The sequence below is a fragment of the Nuphar pumila genome, chromosome 3 (genome assembly GCF_984573655.1).
Source record: "Nuphar pumila chromosome 3, dmNupPumi1.hap1.1, whole genome shotgun sequence".
NCBI classification, from domain to species: Eukaryota; Viridiplantae; Streptophyta; class Magnoliopsida; order Nymphaeales; family Nymphaeaceae; genus Nuphar; species Nuphar pumila.
Window position 1 is genome coordinate 10,358,511 of NC_143251.1, and position 16,667 is coordinate 10,375,177.

Consider the following 16,667-nt stretch of genomic DNA (forward strand, 5'->3'; position numbering starts at 1 on the left):
TAACCTTAATAGCTAATTTGACATCCTTATTCCACCATGATGTATCCTTACCTAGCGGTGCACCGCCTTTAGGCTCACCCAATATCTCCTTAGTCATATTTCTCATGCCACCCACTATCTTATTTTACATTGATTTTGAATCCTCCTCGAGATATCAATCAGCTTCCTTAACTACCTGCCCTACAAACATTCTTTGTTTAGCTCCTTTCACTGCCCACCACTTAATTCTAGGATCTATCCTATGTCTATCCCTTTTGTGGCATTTTCTAATTCTAAGATCTAAAATTAAGACTCGATATTGTGTAGCTACATTTTCTCCCGGTATAACCTTACAATCGATGCAACAATCAATATCTCTCTTTCTAAGTAGAAAAAAATTTATCTGACTCGTATTAACCCCACTTTTAAATGTTACTAGGTGAGACTCCCTCTTCCTAAACCAAGTGTTTGCTAAGATCATATCATAGGACAAACCAAAATCTAAAATCTTTTCTCCACTTTCGTTTATTTCTCTTATATCATAGTCTCCATGGATACTCTCAAATTCATCCGTACTAATATTTGCATGTCCATTAAGGTCATCGGCGATGAAAAGCTTTTCTCCATAAGATGTCCCTTTTACTACTCCATCTAAATCTTTCCAAAATTGACGCTTAGTGGAATCATCTAAACCTACTTGAGGTGCATAAACACTAATAATATTAATAATATCCGCACCTAATACTAATTTAATAAGTAAAATCCTAGCACCCTTCCTACGAACCTCAATTACTAAACTCACGACTAATAACAATCCCTACTTCATTCCTATTTATTCCTGTATACCAAATCTTATATCCCCAAGGTTCTATCATTTTTGTTTTCTCACCTACTCATTTGGTCTCTTGTAGACATAAAATATCCCTCTTGTAGATATAAAATATCCATCTTTCTCCTACACATAACATTTATTAATTTATCAGTTAAAAACCCTATGTTCCAAGTGGCTAACCTAATTTTATGGTCTGGTACTGTCTTTGTGATTCTACGTTCAGCAGCCATCTAAACAACTGTGTTATGCAACCGACTTGGATCATAAACTTCATCCATAAGGCGAGCACACTTCCAAGTATTTAAAGTTTTATTTCATTTGCTGATCAGTTCTTGTTTGTGGCAGCTCTGCCTGACCCACTAAATTGCTATCGAACTTCACCCGCTACACTTGGAGTATTTGGATTCACAGAATTTGGCAGAATTGGAATCCAATTCCATCAAAATTTTCTTTTCAACCTTATGATTCACACGGTATCAATGAATCACAATATGATACAAACAACAAAACAAATTTTCAGATAATTTGGGAAATGGGCATTGCAATGGCAGCTCCTCTTAAACCAAAATCAGAGATCACCAATTTCACAACAAAAGGAAGCACATCGGTTTGAAAGACAAAACTTGCCAATCAGAGGCTCAGAGCGTATATAGCACAATCTATAAAAGGTCTTATAAAATTATCAACACAAAGAGGGCATCGGATTTCTCAAATTATGTTCAACAAGTTCAATGCAGTGATACAACACCACCTGAATAAGATTCAAGGAACTCTGTATACTGAGTGCAAATTCACTATTATCCTTTGCATTTTCTGCTTGGATTCCTGAGACCAAAGTACGAAGAGGGAGAAACCACTCAGTGTAAGCCTTTTGTAATTTGCTTTCAAGGAGGATGCCACTGCAGTTTGTCTTCCCTGGAGTCAAATGGCAACAATGCGGTTGTCAAGTATTAAGAAGTGTCATCAACAACAGCGGAAAAGGTAAAATCAGCATCAACAAGGGTTTGCAACAGGTTTCAATATCCTCCAACCATAAAGGTCACCATAAGTACAGGAATGTCATGCAGCATTTAAGCCAAACGAAGAAACAAGCTCAACGGAAACCTTAATTCATCTAAACAGTTTCATACAATGTCAACCATGGTTCATGACCTCCGATTATATCATGCAACCACTAGTCAGGTTATGCAAACAAAAAGTCTGATGCTAGTAGAACACACAAGGAAAGTTTACATACGAGATTATATCATGCAACCACCAGTCAGGTTATGCAAACAAAAAGTCTGATGTTAGTAGAACACACAAGGAAAGTTTACATAGGAAGACTAAGAAGCTTTAGACTTGGATACTAGAAATGCATTACAATTTACATTTCACTTCACTATGGAATTTTCCATTACCATCATCATTATGCTTTATTAAACTCCAGGTAGATTGAATGATTATGCGTCTGATGACCCACACTGGTACCCCTTACCAAATTAGAATAAATCAACAAAATAAGAAAAAATAAAATATCATGACCATTAGGATGGTAGTAATTTGACTAAATGGTTAAATTTCCATCATGATTATTCTTAATTTTGTGAGATTTTCCCTTTGAACCTGTTTTGTGAGAAGAGAAAGAAAGAGAAGAATAGAGGCTGCGGCTGTCACGATTTCATTATCAATAATGAAATCGTGACCTAGAACCATGTATTAATATGTGTTACTATACAATATGGGTCCGGGTCTAGTATAACATTCAAACCCAAAAATGAAATAAAGACTATACATAATATGGACCCGGGTCTGTATATTATATCCAGACCCAAAAATTACAATAAACACACTTTTTCACCTCCCCTTAAGTTGATCATGGTCTTGAACCATGAACAACTTGCCTTCAAGCATCCAAAAACGATCTTTTGTCAAGCTTTTTGTAAATATGTCAGTATTAACAAACTCAGGCTCGATTTCTTTTTCTTCAACTTTTTGTCTTACAAAATGTTGGTCTATCTCAATATGCTTAGCACGACTGTGATGTACTGGATTGAATGACATGTTGAGAGCACTTTGATTGTCACACAGCAAGGTAGACCGAGAGATCGTTTCTCCCACTTCAGTTAGTAGATGCCTGACCCATGTGACTTCGGCACTAACGGCAGTCATGGATCTATACTCAGCATCAGTGCTTGATCTAGCGACAGCCTTTTGTTTTCTACTACTCCAAGAGACTAAGTTTCTTCCAATAAACATACAATATCCTGATGTAGATATTCGTTCATCAGGATCCCCAGCCCAGTCTGCATCACAATATACAGTAAGTTCACGCACATCCTTGCCAAACGAGTGCGGAGAATATATCAACCCGTACCCAATGGTCCATTTCAGATATCTGAGTATCCTCTTAACCGTCTCTATGTGTCCAGTACGCGGTGTATGCATAAACTGAGACACTTGATTGACTGAATAAACAATATTAGGACGAGTGAATGTGAGATATTGTAACGTCCCTATTAGACTGCGATACATGGTGGGGTCCTCACACAGATCTCCAGCAACTTGTGGGGTCTCTAATGTATCTTAGCATCACAAGGTCAAACATCTCTCATGCCGTGTATACTGCAAGCCCATTTCAGCATGCTCCTACATCCGTCCATATGAGTGTCGTTCTCCGAGTTGTCAGATATATAAGAGAAACTTTAAACAAGGGAGTTTTCCTTTCCTCATCTTCTGAGTTAAATTTAATTTCATATACTGACTCTGATTGAGGAGGTGACCCAAATAACCGTCACTCCACCACAAGTTTTTGTATTTTTTTAAGAGAATCACTGGTCTCATGGAGATGTAAGAAACAAGAAAAGGTGTCGTTATCATCCACTGAAGCAGAATATCGAGCCATGGCTTCTACAACTATGGAGATTGTCTGGATTCATCAGTTGTTGCAAGACATGGGAATTCAAATTCAAGGACTCACAAAGTTGTGTTGTGATAAAAAGAGTGCAATCTATATTGCTAAAAATCACACTTTTCATGAGCGAACAAAGCATATTGAGATGTACTGCCATTATGATAGAGAAGCATATCTACAAAAAGTCATCGACCTTCCTTATGTGACTTGAGAATATCAGTTGGCAGATTTCTTCACCAAAGCGCATTGCTCACCCAGATTCAACTTTCTCCTTGGCAAACTTTCGGTCATTGCGCCCTAAGTTTGGAAGAGGGTGTTAAAATATCTCTCTTTATATTTATAAATATATACCTAAAGAGGGATACATATACATATATGTTATATATATATGTATATGTATCCATTTTCAGATATATGTAAATATCTTTTTGTAAAGTCCACAAGGGTATTATAGTCATTTCCCTCCTTTTGCGCATATTTATAATTATGAATATGTTGTAATATTTTTTACTTTTTCCATTTTCTTTTTCTTTTTATTTTTCGTTGACTAAGGTCAACTTGGAGGGGGCTCAACACTAGCTGTTGGGCCCCTCCAACGATTAGAATTCTAACCGTTGGAGGGGCTCCAACAGCTAGTGGAGCCCCTCCAAGGCTCATTACTTCTTATAAATAGGGGAGATCCCCTTTTGTATTTCTCACTTCTGGGAGCTTTTGTTCTCCACTCTTCTCAATAAAAATTCTTTATATTTTGTATGCCTTTGTGTATTTGTGTTTCTTTATTGTACATTTGTTCTCAGTGTTCTTGTGCATTTGTGCACATACCTATTGGTGGTGGCGTGCTTATAGCACACTTTATCTCCTTTTTTGAGATATTTTCACACTTTGATCATTCTGCTTTAAATTCAATTCTGACAAGGCGGATATCAACAGATCTCTAATCTCTCCATTGTCTTTGATATTGCTGAACTTTCTTTTTGGTTCTGTCTGTGGAGTCTTTCCTTTATTTTCAGGATTGTACCAACAATTCGCCTTGATATGCCCCATTTTGTTACAAAGAAAGCAAGTGGGGATAGATCTTTGTCCCTGAGCATGGGTCAACATATTTGGGGTGGGAAGCAAACCACGTCTGCCGTGTCCATTTCGCCCTTGTCCACCTCGCCCCCGTCCTCGACCATAAGTCACCCTTGTGGCAAAAACTTCTTGAGAATTTGCATGAGCGTGGGTTCCTTCAAAAAATCCCTTCAGAGTCATTTCATACTGAATTAATTTAGCTCGCAACTGATCAAAAGTAGGAAGGGCAGGTAAGCACATCAGTGAAGTGACGATCATGTTATAGTCGGATCCCAATCTACTCAGAGTTTGTTGCATCATATCACTGTCACTCATTGCTGATCCTATAACTACAAGTTGGTTTGTGATAGTCTTCATCTTGTTTAGATATTTCATGATGGTTATTGAGTCTTTTTTCAGCAGCTGAAATTCCCTCTTGAGAAAAACCATCATCGCCTGTGAAACTTGTGAATACGTCTGAACCAATCTCTCCCAAAGTTGCAAGGTTGTACAATTGTCAAAAATTGCAACAAGAACCTCTTGAGACAATGTAGATATAATGTATGCAACTACTGATTGATCTTTCCTTTCCCAGTTGAGATATTCTACATTTTTTACATACACAATTGAACTTGCCCCTTTATTATTTTTCTCTTCTCTCGCAACGAATTCTAGTGGGACTGGGGTGGTTCCATCCAAGTGACCTAAGAAACCTTAGCTCCTTATAAAAGGAATGATTTGTCTCTTCCAAATCAAGAAGTTTGAGGTGGTTAACTTTTCGAAAACAAGTTGATTGAGGAAACTTGAAGAAAGACTTGATTGAGAAGAATGAGAATCCATGAAGGAAAAAGAATTGAACAAGGACATTTGGGTGTTCACAAAGTGCCCAGTCTACTGCCAAAGAGGTTTGTTGATCACCCCCCCCCTTCTTTTTTTTTTTGGAGCTGAGCAACCATCGAGAAACTAGCAATTAGAGACTGTCAGATTCAAAGAGAGATCAGATCTGAATTTTCCCTTCTTCTTTTTTATAAAATTTGAGATTGACGCAATAGGAATTTCTCACACATTGAACAGAAGTTGAAACTAATTGCGTTTTCAGATCTGGATACTAGACGAATAAAAAAATGGGTTGACTTTAGGGTTTCACGTGAAACAATGGATTCACGTGAGACGTGATTTTTTTTTTGAATACAACGATAAGAAGTAGAATATTTAAGAGATTTACGATTCACGTGATGATTTAGAGATTCATGTTAGGGATTCACGTGAGATGTGAATCTTCCAAGAAAGAAACGAAAAGAGAGATGAAGAAAATCGAAAGTGAAGAAAAAATGAGAGAGATGAAGAGATCTCAAACCTCTGGTCGCACCTTTTGGAAGCCCCTTTCAAACCCTAGGTGGATCTCTGCTTTGATACCATGTGAGATTTTCCCTCTGAACCTGTTTTGTGAGAAGAGAAAGAAAGAGAAGAATAGAGGTTGCGACTGTTTGAAATCGTGACCTAGAACCATGTATTAATATGTGTTAGTATACAATATGGGCAGACTCAGAATGAAATAAAGACTATACATAATATGGACCCAGGTCTGATATGATATCCAGACCCAAAAATTACAATAAACACACTTTTTCAAATTTGGGTTCTTCAACAGAATTCGCTAAATTTTTCATGGTAGACAGTGTCATCATGGTTAATTGAAGTGGTAAAGAGACAGCATGATACCACAAAGTAGCCATACAAATCTGGTGACTATTGGTATGTCTAGTTGGTCAGCGGTTGTTAATGTCAGCTATTTGTGTGGTGGAGCGGCCAAAACATGTGTGGAGTTACGTATGCGACCCATCAAACTACTAGTAATGGGGGAGAAAACATAGCATGTCACAACGCTTGATTTAAGGCATCAGCAAAACACTGCTGTCTGTTCCAGAAACAAAAAAACCCTTCACACACCAGGATGGGAGTTGGGGACAACCTACGCGCAGGCAGCAGCAGTACAGGCTCCACCAGATCAGAGTTGAATCTTTCTTTTGGCTTTCCCATTCGCTATTCTGGAAGAAGAATGAAGGGTGCAAAGCACCTTTCAGAACATTGAAGTTGCACAATCGACAAGACTTGAGGTACGTTTGGTTGCTCGTGGGGTACTGTGCAAATGAGATTCATTTTCTAAATCTCATGAGAACTCGAATCTCATGAGGTCTCATGAGATTAGTTCTCACACAAATGAGATTCACTTTCTAAAACGACTCTCATTTGCAAAGGCAAATGAGATTCACTTTCTCATGAGGGTACTTTTTATGTTTGGTTGCTTTTGCAAAAAAAAAAGCAAATGAGATTCACTTTCCAAAGTGTATGAGGAAGTGAATCATGTAAAAGGTTCTTTCCCACACATTTGCGGAACCCTAAAAGTGGTGATGAATCATACATGTTTTTTCCCTCTCCTGTTATCCTTACCATTGCAAGCTGGGGCATAATTCCTTATGTAACAGAACCAAGTCCAGTCAGTACTGCATGAATGGAAAAGAATGAATTATGCTAACACAGCTTCTACAGGACATGCACATGCCATAGACATGCAAAATCACTAGACAAGTAGAACAGATGGGAGTAACTGGACTTAATGCATTTTTTTATAACTTGCATTTAGATAAGTAGAATAATACATGGTTGTGCTTAATCCTTGGTTCATGTTCAATATGGTACATCACACGTCACCTTTTCCAAAACATCCCCAAACAAACATCAAAATGTCCTCAAAAGGGGAGAAAAGTTTTGGTTTCCATGAAGGTCCAAAATGGTGGAAACCAAAACCTTTTTTCCCCCAGTTTTCAAAATGGTGGAACGGCAACAATGAAGATACAAAAACATACCATGGAACTGCCTACAAAAGTTCTCTTTATAAAATGGTTAACATATACCAACACCTAACAAGTACCTTTTTAACAACCATTGTGCTTTAATACAGGATTATATTTAGGGAATGCTATTTACATATTTTAGAACAATAATGAACTGAATAGTAAAAAAAGGTCACCTTAACCAAGTGTTCAATGGCAATCTTTACCTGATGATTCCAAGATAAGGAGACACCTGTAGAAATTGAGTGCTGATACAACCTGCAGATAATGTTCAGAGCAGTCAAATAAGTCGCAAAACAAGGTTTCAAATTTCATCAAGCATGCCCCAAGGGGGGTTGCATAGTGGGTGGGGCCTTGGCTGCTAGACAGGCAGTCAAGGTTCGATTCCCATGGATGTCACCCCTCTGCGCAAGCCAACGCGTAGCATAGGCCCCGGGGGCAGGGGTCCTAGCCTCGGAGTTTTATGCTGTCGGCACGACGACCATAGGTATGGCAGGCTGAGCCAGCGCGACCAGGTCTTCGTGCCAGGTGCGGTTTCTTCGGGTTATAAATCCAAAAATAATGATGACATATAATATAAAAGCAGCACTGATTGATACATAAATAAGTCCATAGAAAGCTAATGGTTGTCATATTCAGCATTCACAGAACAGAACTTACGAACTAGCAAAATTAAACAGGAGGATCCAGCTGACTTCTCCAACAGAGGTAAAAAGAAGTGTTAAATCAGACCTAAAACCATACATTAGAAAAGGGACCTCAGTTTTTAACAATGAGCAAAAATGGTTTCCACCATGCAACACTGGAAAATCAAGCACTTGCTTTGACTGCAACCTAAATCATGAAATAATTTTTCATCATTGTTCATGCTACTCTTCTATCCAAGTGCTGCAGTATGCATCATTGTCTGTTCTGTCTAGTTAGTAAAATTGGTATTTGCAGCCTAGTCACCTGCCTAGGTATTAGGCCTGCAGCTGGACCGACTAGGCCATGAATTGGCCACCTAGTCCCGCCTTTGATAACATAGATCCCATCACTAAAAAGGATGTCAGAATTAATGGCATCACGTGGCCTCTAACATATAAAGCTTACACAAACTTCACATAACTTCTTGTGTGTGCACGCATGTGTGTGTGTGCGTTAGCTCGCACATTTAAAAAATACGATCACGTACATCACATATGTAGGTAGATAAGTCTATAAGATAAAAGAATAATTCATTATGGCAAAGACAGTGCAAAGAATAAGCATATTGATATCATAGGAAAGAAGAAAAGATTTCTTGGTGACATATTGATACCATAGAAAAGGAAAAGATTCCTTGGTGATACCCAAACAGCAGCTCAAATCACCTCTCACCAAGTGCAAACCAACAAAGATATAATCAAGTGATTGATTTGAGCACTGAAGAATTCACGATCTATAATCCTCCAAGATGGTACAAGATGTCAACTCAGGACCTCACAGAACATACATTTAATTTACAAAGCACGAATGTACCAGATTATCTTTGCATGACAAAAGCATTTTTGAAATGTGGAAAAGCAAGATATTTGGATACATAAATCTAAGTGTCATTGGGAAATTTACAGAGGTTATACAACAAGTACCGCATCAGAATCCTCTGGAAGAGCAGGAGGACCACCTTTAGGAGGCTTTAAAACTAACTCTACCAAGTCAAGAGTGCCACGACATCCATCAGATGAACTTTGAATGATTTTCTCCTCCATTTGAATGTTTTTTTTATTCCCTCTGGCACTTTTGTAGCTTTCCACAAAATCCTCTTTAGCAAAATCTATGAGAAGTGCAGTCTACATGGAAACAAAATCATAACTAGGTTTTGCATCTAAGGCAGTTGTAATACATCGACTCATGCAAGTACAATGCGTGCATAATTGTGCATGTGCATAGCCAACAAGGAAGCAATCACTAGGTAAGTCTCTGGTAAGACACAGTATATGCATGGAAAACCTGAAGAGGATGGATAAACTTCATATGCATATGCATTGCATGTGTGCATGCTCATGTTGTACATGTTAGCAAGTATTACAAAAGAATGCAGCATTTATGGCAAACACACTCATAAATTGCAAAGTTCTCACCATTGAGGGGTAACTACTACTTGTAATAAGAGCATATAAGATATCAAATTTTGGGCCAGAAGGAAGACCAGAGAGTACCTGGAAAAAAATTTTAAATCAAAGAAAAAGGAATAGATGAGTCAAAGACACACAAGCAACAGCATAAGAAAATATACTGCATCAAAGGATACAATGCGAAACAAATTACTTAAAATGGAGAAAGATAAAATTTGTAAATTATAACATAAAAATAAGGGTGTGTCTTAGACAAAGAGAGAAAGAAAAATAAAAAAGATGGCTAAGATAAACAAATAAAGAAATGTATGACCAACTTAGTGGTGTAGATAAGATTTATAAGAAAAATGAAAAAGATGGCTAAGATAAACAAATAAAGAAATGTATGACCAACTTAGAGATGTAGATAAGACTTATAATCAAGGCACTTGAATGTCACAATGAAAATGGCTGAACATAGAGATGCAACCAGGTGCCAGTGCAAAAATGCTTCGCAAAAAGCATCATCTAGAATTTGACAAACCATTTTAATAGACCAAAAAATTGTGAAACTAAAGACCTATAATAACAAAAAGCAAGAAGCCACACAAAACTAATGGAGTTTTAATTATCAGGAGACAGTCTGAAATGGTCAACTTTATGTTTACTTCTTTCATTCGTACAACTTGTTCTTTTTACAAAAGGAAGATTATTGAAGACAGTCATATATCGCCAATATATTCATAAGATTATTGAAGACAGTTATATATATCACCGATTTTATTGGTCTCTTTGAGGTAAATGAACAAACTGATAGACAAAGGAAAATACATGATAAATCAATTTTATCTTATTGAATTTATCATGGTTTTTTGTAAAAAAATGCAATAAATCTTCAACATAAAATAATGTTTTCAGAAGGGACATTCTTGCCAATTTAACTCAATTTCTAATTTTTTTCTAAATTTAAATTGCACATAATGGTGCAGTTTGCATGTGTGCCAAGTGTGTACGCACTCCAAAGATGAAGATATGAGAGAGAAGGCTTGTCTTATATAGAAACATGAGAAATCCCGTCTTCAAATCAGGCATTTATTGCTTGTAGAAATCGATGTGACTAGTGGCATATCAGGTAGACAACTGTTGAATACCATCATTAGGACTGACAAACTTTGGTTTCGAGATTGTCCAACAATAACATAAATATCAACTATGTTTTGAACTGTCACAGGGACTCGGCCAACTGGGTGCCGCACCCGCACCCATGTGACATAGGTTTTGAACGTTTATAACAGGAGATAAAATATCATAATATTTTTTACTATGGCACAGTCTTGGGTTGGTTATCCAACCAACCCTGGTCAGAATTGGTAAATGCTACCAGATCTGATTATATACATACAGGCATGATAAGAGCAGATATTGAAAAAATATCTCACAGAATAAAGATTTGGCTATGACTACAGTGGTCCAATTATAATATATATATGTGTGTGTACATCTATATACTCTATAAAATGCATTTATAGTAATACAATTATAAGTTTTTTAAAATTGATCAATTTTGGACTTCGTCAAAGTTGACCAAGTCTAAAATTGGATCAAAATGGTCAAGTGCACAATTGATTACACCCAACCTAAGTCACAGGGACTCGGCAAAGCAAGTGCCGCACCCGCATCGACGTGACGCGACACGGGTGCACGTATGGGTGCGGCACCTAGTGCAGTCAACACGACCCTAGGTGTGGTCAACGCACCCAGGGTCATTTGCATCTAATTTTTTAACATGAAAAAATCTGTTGCCCGATCAAAAAGGGTTGCGAAAGAGGTTTGTCGTAATCTTCTCCTCTCCTCTCCTCTCCTCTCCTCTCCTCTCCTCTCCTCTCCTCTTCACTCCTCTCCTCTCCCACACAGCGCCGCTCTCTCTCGCCTCCTCTCCTCCCGACATCTGCCAAGGGAGCCCGACGCCACCACCTCCTCTCCCTCGTCGTAGGTACCCTCTCGCTCTCTTGTTGGGTCGGCAGGGGAGGGGCCCAGCCCCCCTCCCTGCTCCCTCTGATTTCAGGGGAGGGGCCCAGCCCCTCCCTGTTTTCAGCAGGGAGCTGGATGTTACGAAAACCGCGAGCAAGAAACAACCGAAGGAAACAAAAAACTTTATTTCTCTTTTTCGACAGTTACAAGAGAGAAATAAAAGAATGAAGGGTGTCAAACATAAGCCCAGTAAGGGCAAAAACTATGAATCAGGCTCCACAACTCATCATTGGACTTGATATTATATTTCTTCTAATGATGCATTTGATGATAAAGAAGAAAATTATTAAGATCCATTACTTCATCGTCATATACATTGTAGGATATACTTTTGGTATGTAATTTAGTTTTTTTCTGCTTTACTTATTTGATTGATATTTAAGTTGATTTGTGTAATTGATTTACTTATTTGATTGATATTTAGGTTGATATATTGCATGCATGATGAATGATATTATGACAATGTTATATGTTAAAACTTTAAAATTATATATATATATATATAATTTTTTACAGTTTTGCCCTGCCGCACCCCCGCACCCAAGGTTTTTGAAAGTGCCGCACCCCCGCACCCATATGACATAGCACCCAACCGTGTGGGGGTGCCACACCCATGTCACACCATGTCAACACAGGTGCCTTGGGGGTGCTGAAGCAACCATGTTACATAGGTATGGATCAGGAGACCAGTGTCTCCAGGCATGGATGTGGACCAAACGAGGACTATGCAACTCCTGAAGATACAACAACAACAACAACAACTACGCCTTCATCCCAAAACAATTGGGGTCAGCGATATGAACCAAAAAAGAAATTCATTTTGGGTCTTCCACATGAATCCTTTTCCTCCAATCATTTCTATCCAACGCCATGTTCTCGGTGAGGTTCAAAGCATTCATATCCTTTCCTATCATCTCCATCCAAGTCTTCCTAGGCCTACCCCTACCTCTTTTAACTAATATATTTTCCCATTTCTCCAACCTTCTAACTGGAGCATCATTAGGCCTTCGCCGAATATGTCCAAACCACCGTAAACGATTCTCTCGCATCTTATTCTCAATGGGTGCAACACCTACCTTCTTACGTATCTCTTCGTTCCGAATCTTATCTTTTATTGTATTTCCACACATCCATCTAAGCATCCGCATCTCAGCTACACTCACTTTTTGAATATGATGTCTCTTGGCAGCCCAACATTCCGTACCATATAGTAAAGCAGGTCTAATAGTCGTCCTATAAAACTTTCCCTTCAACCGCAATGGCATTCTACGATCGCACAGCACTCCAGTAGCACTTTTCCATTTCATCCACCCAACCTTTATCCTATGATTTACATCTCCATCAATTTCTCCATACTTTTGAATGATGGATCCTAAATATTTGAAATAATCATTCACCGGTATATCTTGCTCACCAAGCTTCACTACACTCCCATCACTACTTCGTTGCTTACTAAACCGACATTCCATATATTCAGTCTTACTCTTACTCAACTTAAAACCTCTAGCTTCCAATGTCTGTCTCCATAATTCTAACTTAGCATTAACCCCAGCTCTAGACTCATCAATCAAAACAATATCATCAGCAAACAACATACACCACGGTACATTTTCTTGAATTGATCTCGTAAGCTCATCCATCACTATCGCAAATAGGAAAGGGCTTAAAGCAGATCCTTGATGTAACCCAACCGTTATCGGAAAATTGGTTGTCACCCCTCCACAAGTGCGGACATTGGTTACTACTCCTTCATACATATCTTTAATTATACTAATGTACTTGAGAGAAACACCTTTCTTCATCATTGTCCACCAGAGAACGTCCCTAGGTACTCTATCGTATGCCTTCTCTAAATCAATAAAAACCATATGCAAATCTTTGTTCCTCTCTCTATATCTTTCAATAAGTTGTCTAAGAAGATGTATAGCTTCCATAGTTGATCTTCCAGGCATAAAACCAAATTGATTCTCTGATATCATGACAACCTTCCTCAACCTAGACTCAATCACCCTCTCCCAAAGTTTCATAGTATGACTCATGAGTTTTATACCACGATAGTTTGTGCAATCTTGTATATCACCCTTATTCTTATATAAAGGCACCAAAGTACTCTTCCTCCACTCATTAGGCATCTTATTTGTTCGCCAAATCAAGTTAAAAAGATTTGTCAACCATTCTAAACCTTTCTCTCCCAAGCATTTCCAAGCCTCGATAGGTATACCATCTGGGCCAACTGCCCTTCTTGATTTCATTTTCTTCAAAGCCTCTGCAATTTCTTTCTTTTGAATCTTGCGCATGAAGTCACGATTTATCTCATGAAAAGGAATAGAAAAGTCTCCAAGATCCTGAGCATGACTTTCATTAAATAGCTTATCAAAATAATCTTTCCATCTCTCCTTAATCTCCTCATCTTTGACTAAAACCCTTTGCGTTTCATCTTTGATACATCTAACCATACCCAAATCCTTCGATTTCCTATCTCTCATCTTTGCAAGCCTATAAATATCCTTCTCGCCTTCTTTGGTATCCAACTTGTCATAAACCTCCTTATATACCTTAGCCCTCGCGTTTCGAACAACTTTTTTAGCTTCCTTCTTTGCTATCATATACTTCTCCAAATTCTCATTATCACGACTCTTACTTAGATTTATATAACACTCTCTTTTAACCTTAATAGCTAATTTGACATCCTCGTTCCACCATGATGTATCCTTACCTAGTGGTGCACCGCCTTTAGACTCACCCAATACCTCCTTAGCTACTTTTCTCATACCACCCGCTATCTTATTCCACATTGATTCTGAATCCTCCTCGAGACACCAATCAACTTCCTTAACTACCTGCTCTACAAACATTCCTTGTTTAGCTCCTTTCAGTGCCCACCACTTAATTCTAGGATCTATCCTATGTCTAACCCTTTTGCGGCATTGTCTAATTCTAAGATCTAAAATTAAGACTCTATGTTGTGTAGCTACACTTTCTCCTGGTATAACCTTACAATCGATGCAACAACCCCTATCTCTCTTTCTAAGTAGGAAAAAATCTATCTGACTCGTATTAACCCCACTTTTAAATGTTACTAGGTGAGACTCCCTCTTCCTAAACCAAGTGTTTGCTAAGATCATATCATAGGACAAACAAAAATCTAAAATCCTTTCTCCACTTTCATTTCTTTCTCCTATACCATAGCCTCCATGGATATTCTCAAATCCATCCCTACTAATGCCTACATGTCCATTAAGGTCACCGCCGATGAAAAGCTTTTCTCCATAAGATGTCTCTTGTACTACTCCATCTAAATCTTCCCAAAATTGATGCTTAATGGAATCATCTAAACCTACTTGAGGTGCATAAACACTAATAATATTAATAATATCCGTACCTAATACTAATTTAATAAGTAAAATTCTATCACCCTTCCTACGGACCTCAACTACATTATCTATAAACTGACGATATTTTCTTCAAATAATGACAAGGACAGCAATCGTGGCACTTGGTAATGATTAAATGCATGAGAACACCATAGAATTTGAATTGAAACCTTTCATACACATTTCACAATATGAAACCATTATAATTTTTCAAGGAATAAACAACGACTTGGCCCAAACTAGGCCACTGATTGGGAAAGCACACTACTTGACAGAGTTCAATTAATATAGTTGATAAAAGTAGGTCTAACCTAGTCACCAAAAGGGCCCAGCTTATTAGTCATTCTCTAGGCAGCAGCCTAGCACACTTCTGGGGACATAGTCTCAACTAAAAAATTGTCTCTAACCTGCTTTATAGTTAAACCAAGTCATGACCATCAACTGCCCTGGACAATGCCCCAGATTAGCGGCAGTCAAAAGGTTAAACTATGGCCAACCTAACTTGCTCAAGTACGGTTCCAGTCTTAACATTCCCAAGTTAAATAGCCACGTCCATATTAATGTAACATAGATTAACACAGAGTGTGTGTGTGTGTGTGCACGTGACAGTATACATTGTTAAGAACAAGCACAAACCACATGGATTACAGGGAGTTCACAACAGTTTTTTTATGAAATAAAACGGTTGCTCTATACAAATTTCAAATAAAAGATCAGATGAGAATAAATTATATTTCCTAAGGTGTACAACTGTGAGCAACATGCCTTTCTTTTCATTTTAAAGGGTCACTGTTCAAACTTTTATGTTTCCATCTGTTTGATTGACAAAATAAATGCCTTTCTTTTCATTTGCTTCACCTCCTTGAACAGGGAATCATCCAAACCAGATGAAGCAAAAGGTCAGCAAGGATAACAGATGCTTGAAAACAACTCAATTGACAAATAAGTCCATATCCATGGTAAAAATTCAAATTTGAGAGGTAAAGAGGGGAAAAATATAAAGGGAAAATAAATCTCCAGAGAAATGAAATAGACATGCATTGAATTTCTTCATTTCAACTTACTGTACTACAAACTTTTGACAGCCAAAGGGTGAACAAGTCATGCAAAATCTGAGATAATCTGGAACTGCAATGCAGTTAAAAGATCAATATCTCTCTTTAAGTGCCCCAAATGATTATGCCCTCATAGTATGAAAAAATACACCAAAAAATGCATGTAGCATAAATTTTACTTCATGAGAAGAAATTAATTATAGAAGCACTTCCTTTTCTACGAGAAATGATACTAAAGACAAAACATACACTCTTGAAAAAATAGACGTGAAAATTTAGTTGGGGGAAGATATATTCTTTCAAAATACAATGAAGAGATTTAATAGCAAAATGACAAAACACAGATGTTGAAAAGCAACTGAATACTAAGGGTATATTATGTTTTCCATAGGAAGAAATAGAATACGTTGACAAGGAAAAAATAATATATTCATACTTAATATTAAGCAAATAAAAAATTACAGCAAGAAATTTGCAGTGCATGTCAATATAAGATGAAGCATGACATTAGGTTTTACAATAA

The 16,667-nt window shown here is 37.7% G+C and overlaps 1 protein-coding gene across 1 annotated transcript in view; it reads right to left on the reverse strand.

Moving 5' to 3' along the window:
* Positions 1-1,446: 1,446 nt before the first annotated feature.
* ALF4 (aberrant root formation protein) overlaps positions 1,447-16,667 on the reverse strand; it is a 31,488-nt gene continuing 16,267 nt past the window's right edge. The window contains exons 11-14 of the mRNA XM_089998783.1: positions 9,712-9,789; positions 9,220-9,420; positions 7,816-7,867; positions 1,447-1,726 (exon numbers count right to left, since the gene is read on the reverse strand). Coding sequence (XP_089854909.1) covers positions 1,494-1,726; positions 7,816-7,867; positions 9,220-9,420; positions 9,712-9,789 — 564 coding nt within the window. The 3' untranslated portion in view covers positions 1,447-1,493. The remainder of the gene's footprint in view (positions 1,727-7,815; positions 7,868-9,219; positions 9,421-9,711; positions 9,790-16,667) is intronic.